The sequence below is a fragment of the Pleuronectes platessa genome, chromosome 18 (genome assembly GCF_947347685.1).
Source record: "Pleuronectes platessa chromosome 18, fPlePla1.1, whole genome shotgun sequence".
Classification (NCBI taxonomy): domain Eukaryota; kingdom Metazoa; phylum Chordata; class Actinopteri; order Pleuronectiformes; family Pleuronectidae; genus Pleuronectes; species Pleuronectes platessa.
Window position 1 is genome coordinate 10,762,003 of NC_070643.1, and position 10,690 is coordinate 10,772,692.

A 10,690-nucleotide genomic window follows, 5' to 3' on the forward strand; every position below is an offset into this window, starting at 1 on the left:
AGAGAGAGAGAGAGAGAGAGAGAGAGAGAGAGAGAGGCTGAAGTTGCAGGAATCTTTTCCTCCTCACCTTTTCCAATCACACCTGTGGAGCAGACTAAACAATGTGCCTGTGTGAGAGCTGCTTGAGGACATGGTTCCGTGATTACCTCTAGCATGGTGTTTTTTTTCTATCCCAGCATCGGATTAATTTCACTCCAACTCAACTCCACTTTCTGGCTCCATGGTGGCACAATCGCGCCCCCTTGTGGTAGGACGTGTCGCTACAAGTCGCCCTGATTTGATGGCCTCATTGCACCATGATTAATGAGCCACAGCAGTCCAGGAAATCCAACAAATGATATTGGGACTTCCGAGTCGTCAGTCTTATCCCCGCTTGCGTAAACACACGTACACCGCTCACACACCTCAAACCATAACTGTGACGAAGGAATGCGGTGACACAGGCGTGCTCCTCCCTTGAAGTGACAGAACAGTTGCGAATGCTGTAGGACTGTCTATAGCATTCAGCATTCAGCATTCTATGACAGTGTGTGTCATAGACTCTATGACTTACACTGCACACAATATGTATACATAAATAGCACTGGTCCCTATTGTTTGTTTCAGACAATATATTAATAGCATGTGAGTCACGGTCAGCGATGGAACGCTTGTGAATATCAAGTCTTTCACATTTGGGCTCATGCTTTGTCTTGAGTGCAGATTTTCATCAGTTTTTGTGTAAACTACGTGTCAGTTTTCTAAAGAAGGACAACATAAACACCTTAGTCGACACATTAACTAGCAGGTTGCAAGCTCATATGCACAAACACACACTGATACAACTGATTGTAGCTGTGACCCCGATTTATTTCGCAGGCGATCCAAAATACAGTCGTTCTGTGAAGCAAAGCTACGTCAGTTTCTGGATCAGACTTCAGTAGCTCTGTGGCATTTTCTCCTTCAGCGGGATACAACATGACTTCAATGTCAGTAACTTTGATTAGAGCTCATTATGTTATAAAAACATGCTGGATATCATCCTTCATTTAAAACTATTTGATGCATTCGGCTGGCAATGTGCATTTCTTACATTAGCTGATTTGTTTTCACACATCATCAAAAAAAGACCTGTTACACCTTCATAAAAAATCCTTCTAAACCCTTTGGAATCATCATGTTTCTGTAAAAGCACGGTAGAAAGGGAGCATTATACTTATCCTTCATTGTCAAACATATATTATTTTTATCACACAAATAATGTAAACATCTTATAAAACAATATTTTTCTCGGAGCATATCACACTTCATTGGTTAATTACGTTTGATGATTGTGCTTGTTGTAGGTCGTTTTATGAGTTGCCCTGTGATGACGACAGTGTCCCTGATAGAATCGGAGACACTGCGGGACGTTAAGTGCTCACTGCGTTACCACTGCACCTCTTCATTTTGGGGATTTATGGGATAACGTTGGCCAAATGGTTCAGTGACCATCATAACAAATACAATCATGTCACGTGTTGTTGTTTCTGTGTCCCTCTGGCACAAGTCCTTCATCAAATCTTCATTATTTCTCTAACAACATAACCTAACTCCTGCAGTATATCTTCTCCTTCATCACAAACACACAGCAGACATCTTGGAATGCCTCAAGCATCTTCACGGTTCTCAGATCCTTCTCCTTCTCCTCGAGCATCTTTTCAAAGGAGTCTCTCTTTCGCTCTGTCATTTTCCTCCCCGTCACCGTTTTTCCTCTCTCCCTGACGCTGCATGCTCTTGTGTCTCTTTCTCCTGTATGGGAAGGCTGGAGCGCACCCTCCTCTTCTCCTTGAATCGCCCCGAGCGAGACACCTTCATGTTCCTGCGACACGTCTGCTCGTTGAAGACGGATTCCAGGCGGGAGTCGTCATAGGTGTCGTCACTGTGCATGCTGGAGTTCTTGGCTGAGTCGTGCTGGGACAGGGGCTGGTCGCCGGTGGTCCTGGAGGCACCTGTGGAGCCATCTTTTTGTGCAAAGGGGTCAAAGTCTGGGTCGAAGACGTGGGGCGCACTTGCATCCTTGGGGCCAGTTGGCTTCTTCTTTGTCAGGAATGCCTTCCACCAGGGGATTCGCTCTGTCATCTTTGACTGGAGGTTGGAAACTGGAACAGGGAACACAAGTATTCAGTATTCAGCTGGTCTCTGGAATAAAGTAATTGTTTTGCTGAGAGGACATCACTTGTTTACATGCTCTGAACTGATGCCCCCCCCTCTCATCTCACACTCTTAATATCAAATTTATGTTTTTAAAACAAATACTATGGTCTGAGCATTAGCCTATCTCTAAAATATGGCTGACACATGGTCTTCTTTTTGTGCCACATATCTTCAGAAATCTTGACTCAGTTTGACCCGGATTATTTGCCTTCTCTGGATTGATGAAAAAATTATTTGGTTTTCGGTTCTGTCATATCCTGATTTATTTGCACCTGCCTCCCCTCCATCCTCCACTGGCCAGACAGCTTTTGTTTAGGACAAACTGATCCTATGAATAACCAGTGTAACCCTATTGATCTTTTCTGTAAAACTGGTTTAATGAGTCGTGAGAACAGGAGAACAAACCCAGGCTGTGATTCACAAGTGAACAATGCAAATGCGCAAAAAATAGCTCATGAAGCCTTACCTTGGCAACAACAGGTGGTGTGGACCCTTTGAAAGAAGTTGGATATCAATTATCAATATGTTCGGATTTAAATCCACAGGACAATTTGATGTCTTCTTCTTCTTCTTCTGGTGAAGCGCTCACAACCACTGTGCCAGCAGCCCCTCAGCGCGTCGCAGCAGGATCCATTTTACGCACGGGCCAGGCGTCCGGACCACACTCATCTCCCACCTGTCGACGCGTTTAATTCTTCCTTCTCCTCCTTAACTCAGGAAACAATTCCCTCTCTTCCTCGACCACCCTCCAGAGAAGCTCCCATGAAGTGACACATTTATAAGGAGCGGCTTCAAGCTACTGAACCAGCAGGTTTCCGCCTCCGAAACTCTCGGAGCCAGAGCACCTGTCGTCACTCCTGATTGGACGAGCCGTGAGAATCTGTCACGTGGGAACCCGATCAGGTAGAGCTGCACTTGCGGTGGTGGGCGGGGCTTATCGTTGCATAGCAACCAAACCCATGGGAGCGCGCGCCTCTTCAGTATCAGGGCCCTTTGTATGAGTCGAACCCAACCCAGGCCAGGACAAAATTATCCAGAAATTTTTAGGACGCCCTGCACTTTAGGCTTCAGTGACTTGCCGTGCAAAGGAGTGGAGGTGTTTATTCTGTGGTGTTGATGGTATTTATTAATAGCCACTGACCAGAAACAGGTTGCACTGGGCAGTCTGTTCGGTGATAAGTGTTGGAGTTGCTCAGTATTCGAAGGGGACGCGGCCCAGGAGGAAGTCAGGATTGTGTTGAAATGACCTTTCTGCACCAGACGTGCAATTGTCGTTATTGTTATTATTATTGTTGTTGTAAGCTAACATTATGAGAGGGGAAGCAGTTTGGCCTGGCGCCTATATCTAACCTGCTGGGGTAACCTGTCACACGTGATGCTTCCTTCCTTGTCCTCAGAATGTACAGTGAAGGTCCCACTCTGACTTCAGTGTGAGTTTCTCCAGGGTTTCATGTAGTTTTCCTTTCTGTTCTGACTCCCTGGCTGTAAATAACTACACATGACTGAGACACATCACTCACTCATGACCCAGATGTGCCGTGGTTCATGCACATGCAACATAATCAGAAATGGTATTACACATCCAAAACTGAGTTAGGATATAAAGTAAGAAAATGTGTAACCGATATGTAACATGTTCATCAATTAATGATGAATAGATCAGTTATAAGGACGAAAAAAAATTCACAAAAGTTACCTGCTTATCAATAGGATGTCATTAGTTTATTTTATGTCAGTATTTATTTTGTTGTGGTCATTCATGTGACTTAATACTTTAATGTCTCTACATTTCAGGGGAATATTGTATTTCTTACTCCATGATGACCATATGAAATATATAATTTCATATGGTAATGATACTTTATGAGCAATGCTTTGATAATGTATTGCAATAACAGAAATTATAATTTAGGATTTTTTGCATAATTATATCACCACTTTAATGCATGTCATCAGACCTTCCAAAATGTTTTCAAATGTATAATGCAATACAGTTTAGTGACCTCCATGAAGAAACTTGTTGCACAGCACACATTCCCCATTTGTATTAAGTTGTTTGTATGTGGTACAGTTTTGTTTTTGTGTAATTCATTTTCAAATCATCAAAAACAAGGCCACCCGTAAGTACCAGTCTGTTAAATTTAAAATCGTTCCAAAAGGTACCACCAAAGAGAACATGGCTTTAAAACTAAATCAACTTAAAAATATACTTGGAACCTGCAAAATCGAAGTTTAAAACTTAATGTACATCCTTAAAACATCAGTCAGGTGTTTGCCATGTATGTTGCATATTTTAGAAATATTTCTGGAGGAGAAGAGCAAACGTTTCAATCTCCATATCCATACTTAAACAGATCACGTCTTAATTTACAGCTGAGGTCCACAGTAATCACGTTAGCACAGGGTTGGAATAATCTTTTCTTCTTAATCTTTCTTTTGTGTCAAAGCCGAGTTTCGAAATGTCATTGGATCCTCGAGAGTGAGGACATTTCATCTGCCAGAGAGGACGAGAATCAGTTTCTCCTGGTGTGACTGTGTAATCCCTGGTCAAATGGTTTCTGTGTGTGTGTCTGTGCCAAGAGGGAAGACCCAGTGTGGGCAGAGCAGCCGAGTCGCTACACACAGACGCTCAGAGAGGAGGGAGGAATCTGGAATCGCCTTGTGTTTGCCTCCTCTGAAATTTACAGTGAAAGCTGTCGTTGTGGCAACAGGAATGTGCACTATCTCTCTCTCTCTCTCTCTCCCTCTCTCTCTCTCTCTCCCCTTCAGTCAGCGGAGGGTGGCCTGAATACCTGAGGGACTCCCTCTGCTATCATCACCCATCACAGTCGAAACTCTGCGGAGTCATTTTCTCACTCTGCACAAACTCAAGAGTAAGTTCACACACAGTTTAATATTTTAGTACATGCTTATTGTGGAAAGACAAACTAAATTATAATATATAGATATGGCAACTTTAATTATGAAACACAGTTTTAACATTACAGTAATAAATTATAATAGTATGTGTCATGTTCATTATCGCTACTGGAAGACATTTGAGTATAGTGTGTGTGTGTGTGTGTGTGTGTGTGTGTGTGTGTGTGTGTGTATGTGTGTGTGTGTGTGTGTGTGTGTGTGTGTGTGTGTGTGTGTGTGTGTGTGTGTGTGTGTGTGTGTGTAGATAAGGGACCCATACTACACACTAAATGCACTATGATAATGTAACACACTGTACATTAGTGCAAGACAGATAGACAGATATATAGATAGATATATAGATTGATAGATTGATAGATTGATAGATTGATGGATTGATGGATGTTTTCTTATAAATTAGTAATAATACTAATAACTTCCGCCTGGTTCCCTGTTCACCAAAGAGTCACATTGACGCAGCTTCATAATCACCGGATGTAATCTCGTTACATCACCTCTCCACTTCTCAGTCCCATATCTCTACATGTCATCTTTCCTGTTCACAACACCACAGGCAGTCTCACTGAGAGTTGATTGTGAACATCAGCCACCGACCGGATAAAGAAAACATCAGATATCGAGATCCTCTCCTGAGATATAGAGACTCGTACTACAGTGTAAACATTAGTCTCTCTCCACCCAGAGAACACATATGATATATCTATTGATCTGAAGTTTTCCTCAGGGTGAAATCTGGATATTTGCCCAATGATACAGAGAGGTAGGATGGGCATGTGTGCAGAAAACGAAATGACATGTCAAGAGATATTGAAACTGTTTTTTTTCACACAAGGTGTTTCCCTCCACCAGCATCTGTCTCTGTCTGGGAAATGGTTGACATTCTGTCACGAGAGGCTACGTGAATCAACGCTTTCTTTTTCTCCCTGACAACCACAGCAGGTTATTTACCTTCATACACTGAAAGGTTGAGCTGAAATACAAACTTCCTTCTCTAAGCTGCAGCAGCACCTGACACTTTTGATTGAGCTGTCAGGTACAATAAGCTCCACTGAGTAGATCATGGCTTCTTTTTGTTTGTTTGTTTGTCTGGTACTTAGCAGAATTACTGGACAGATTACCACGAAATTGGGTGGAAGGATGTGGTTTGGGTAAAGAAAGAACACATTCAATTTTGGTAGATATCTGGATATGTGGTCGGGCTAAAACGTTCTTTTACATTTATCAACATTGTCCTTGATTTCCCTGAGAAGAATCCATGGATTTGGGGCAGATCCAAAATAAAAAATTGCAGATCTGGTGAATTTAAATGTGGATTCTTAAAATGAATGTGGAGCTCTCTGCGTACCTTTCTAGTTTCATGGTAAAAGTACTGATTGATTTTGTTTACTTTAAGCTTATTGTTCGATCTTATCAGGTAAAACTGTCAATTTGTAAGTGATTGTGAGAAGGGGTTTGTCCATAATCACTTTCCATTATTCCAAAGGTCACAGGTAGACACAATTTTCTACACACTGATTGAACAAAAGTGATACATTCAGCCGTGTGTACATATTTGTGTTGACTCAGACGAACACGATCCTTCTGTCTACGCATTTGCCTCTTTACGTGTGATGACGGAAAAGCCAGTGGCTCACGCATGTGCCAGGTGTGCGTATGAGTTTGGCACGTCTTTGTGAAAGGATAAACCTGAAAATCTTTTTTGGTCCATGCAGCGCATTGAACAACAGGTTGAACCAAGGCGTGCTCAACCCTGGGAAAAAGAGAGCAGGAAGGCAGCCAGTTGGACTGGTGGAGTCGGCTCGCACACACACACACACAGACACACACACACACACACACACAAACACACAAACACACACACACACACACACAGAAAAAGAAAATCTCTTAAAGTGGATGAGTGGCTATAGTGTATTAAAGGATAGTAAAGACATGTATAAATCCACCTGGTTTACTGGTTCTCTCAAAGAAACACCATAAACAAATACTGACGTTTACATGCAGCAGAAATAAAAGGAGAACTGCTCTAGACAACTTGTCCCCTGCGTTTTGGGTGGAGCAGGCCGACTTGTACTGCTGTGACTGGAATTAGTTTCATGTCTTGCATTGTGTGGTGGATTCGTTGATCGTATTGTTTGGCACATTCTTCTCCCTGTGCTGTTATTAAACGGTGAGTTTGAAGCAGTTTAAAGTCACCGTCAGACCTCAGCGTGTGTCATTAGCCCTGCAGACGTTCAAGAGGAAGCCTTCAGGAATGCAGAAAGGAATCCAACACTTACTGGTTATTTCCTTTGTATTTGTTGTGGTGTTTCTCTTAAGTGCTATTCTCAAGAAAGACGGCCACACACACATAAAATACAGCAAGTGCACACCCACAGGTCTGGTTACTGCATTCATGAGCACATTGATCATTAAACCATCAGGTGCCTAATGTTAAACCTTAACTATTAAACTGAAACTAACCTGGTGCAATATCCTCATTAAAAGAAATGGTCATTCTCATTTTAATATTTACCAATGCTGAGATATAATTATATGATATTAAGGAAACATTACCACAAGACCTGATTGGAACCCTCTATCTCAGCTAAACACTGGATCTGAAAGCTAGAGGGTGTATGTATATTATTCCAGCACTCATTTGGTGTAACTCTTAAGGTAGTTCAGTGTGTTTCAAAAGGTTGGGTGAAAATAAAGTGGAAGTCAATGTAAATGTCACAGCAAGAGGGGGCCTGGGTTCTCGTGTCTGGGTGGCTTTTCTCCGAACACTCCATCTTCCTCCCAAGCAATCTCTTATTCACAATATTTTTTATTGAGAAACATATCCAGGATGCTGCGATTATTTGCAATTATTTATTTTTTAATGAATACATTAACATTTTCCACCAAAAATATGTGTTCAATTGAGTTTACACTGAAATGAAAAGTGCAATAATAAAAGAAACATTAAACAGATATGCTGTATTTATTTTGTATATATAACATACATAAACTGATTTTTGATACAGGTCGGTGTGCCTGTGGCACCACGATTCAGCTTTACTTTTTTAAGGACGAGTAGTGACCTCCCATCTGGATCATTCCACATCACCAGCTGGCAGCTGCATGGATTAGTGGTCCTGTTGAAAACAGTTGCAATACTTATCAATATAATATTTGACATTTTATCCAGTATTGCAAAAGCAATGCTGGTATGAGTATGACTTGCTGGGTTTGTATTCCACAAGAAAGATAAAAAAAGCTACTTTAAAGATGTCTTCTGACTTATGTCTGCACCAATGCTGATGTGGATGATGAAGGTGAGGAGGGCATCAAACCTCGTCCTCTGGGGTCAACTGCGCTCCATACTTTTGATGTTCCCTGGATTAGCCACGCAGCATGCTCAGATGAAACAGGGAACACATGCAAAAAGGATTGTGTTTAACCTGTGTAAGACTTTTCTCTGATTTTTATCGACCACTCAAAGTGCTTCACAGTACAAACCACATTCACTCTTTCACATTGTGAGGCACAACACTTCGGGAGGAACTGGGGATCGACTGGAGGAACTGGGGATTGACTGGAGGAACTGGGGATTGAATCTCCGACCTTCTGGTTAGTGGACGACCCACTCCTGTGCCACAGCTGCCTCTCATGGGGCAAGTTTCAGAAAACAGTTAGTTGACTCAGAACTGATGGAAACTCTGTGTCAGCTACTATGGCAACACACTTTGTGAAGGTAACCTGCCTAACCGCCATTAAAGCAGTGAGGATGTGTGAAAATTGTTTCAGTGATTAAATAAAGCAGCATAATTCACATCAGTTAAAAACACCCTGCTCTTTGCTGCATTAGGTGGGATTTACTACAAATCCTGACATCAACACACATCAAATATGACCAAAGTGACTCCCAGAGAAAGCAGCTGACAGGAGAATGCTCCTCACAACTAACAACACACTATGTTATTTGGCCAGCAGATGACGCCAAATGCATTGTTTTTACATTACAAGGTTGTGTACTGTTTGTGTGTTTGTGTGTGCGTGTGTATGCGTGTGTGTGTGTGTGTGTGTGTGTGTGTGTGTGTGTGTGTGTTTGTGTGTGTGTGTTCACCTCAACTTGGCCAGTTTACAGAATTAACAGAGCAATTTCCCACTTCCTGTCTGTTTTTCAGGCTCAGTAATAATCTCTGAAGAGGTGACCTCCTTCCTGGTTTGCAGACGCAGCTCCAGCTTGTTGAGGCAGCTTTTGGGTCGGTGTCGGCTGCACAGCTTTCATCAGGTTCCAAGCAGTTTATGCTGTTACCATGAGGCTGCAGGCAGCAAGGCAATCCAACCGTCCATCACCAGACCCTTTCCAGACAGACATGTGTTAGGCAGAGCCTCACCCAGCATGACTGAGTGGCTGGAACAACTCCCGGGTTCAATTTAATTTCTTGCTTCAGGTCTTCAGGATTTTAAATGTTTAGAAGAGGGCTCAGATTTTGTTCTCATATTTGAGCCACCGAAGAAGGTTGGGAAACATCCTTGGGTGAAGGCCTGCAGATCAGTACGTCTGAACGCTCTGTGCATGGCTGAGCCTCAGCTCAGCTACTAAATCCATAATTTTGACAAAGTCATGTGCACTCATTCAGAGAAGTTGGTGACAAATGGGAAAGTAATGTGGGCTCAAAGCAGCAGTTGACAACGAGGTGGAATCAGAGAACACGATACAAACATGACTTGATTTGTACTCTGAATGAATCGATGTGGAATTACAGGATTAGCACCAGTTGGATCAGAGACTTTTCAGCTTTGAACTCAACATCACATCCTATTCAATTTTCACATCATCTCCTGGTCAGAGCTGAGAGATCTTCATCTGGAGCTGTGAGTTTGTGTTGAATAACACGGCATCCTACGAGAATAGTTTTACTCTATAGATCTGAAGCAAGCTACTGTACATACATACAAATATGGAATAATATATCATTTAAAAAAAGATTGTTTTCCACAGAATTTTATTTATAATTTGGATTTAATTTATACAAATGTTTACCTGTATGTGTTTACATCCTGCTGACTGTGATTGGTACGGTGGCTCTGAAAGCTCAACGAACGGCAATTTAAGAAAACACATGCAAGTTGACAAAACACCTGCAAAAAGAGAAAAGCGCTGCAAATACCGGAACGAGCTGCAAATAGAGAAACGCGCAGCAAATACCGTAACGCGTTGCAAAAAGTCAAACGCGCAGCAAGAAGCCAAACGCGCAGCAAGAAGCCAAACGCGCAGCAAGAAGAGGCCACAACACAACGGAAGTGTTTCCAGGGGACAGCTAAAAGTGATGGACACTGCTGCCACAAAAACGTCCAATACACCATAGAAATTAGGTTCCACACAGGGTTCGGCCACCCGCGGCTCTTCGGCCCCTCTGCAGTGGCTGTACAGTACAATGTTGTGCATATGTTTAGCGAACGCTGAACTTAACGAATCAGTTTTCATATTATAAACGTGAACGTAACGATGTGACGTGAACGTGAGTGAACGTCACGTACATCACCGTATCAGGCCATCATGAAATACCAGGAACGGGCGAGTGTGTGTGTGTGTGTGTGTGTGTGTGTGTGTGTGTGTGTGTGT

The 10,690-nt window shown here is 42.4% G+C and overlaps 1 protein-coding gene across 1 annotated transcript; it reads right to left on the reverse strand.

Annotated features, from left to right (window-relative positions):
- Positions 1 to 828: 828 nt before the first annotated feature.
- LOC128461692 (proline-rich protein 15-like protein) lies at positions 829 to 2,975 on the reverse strand. Its single transcript, XM_053446747.1, has 2 exons — positions 2,642 to 2,975; positions 829 to 2,120 (listed from the first exon to the last, which is right to left on the reverse strand). The coding sequence occupies exon 2, from the start codon at positions 2,098 to 2,100 to the stop codon at positions 1,720 to 1,722; it is 381 nt and encodes a 126-aa protein (XP_053302722.1). The 5' UTR covers positions 2,101 to 2,120; positions 2,642 to 2,975; the 3' UTR covers positions 829 to 1,719.
- Between the last annotated feature and the right edge of the window lie 7,715 nt (positions 2,976 to 10,690).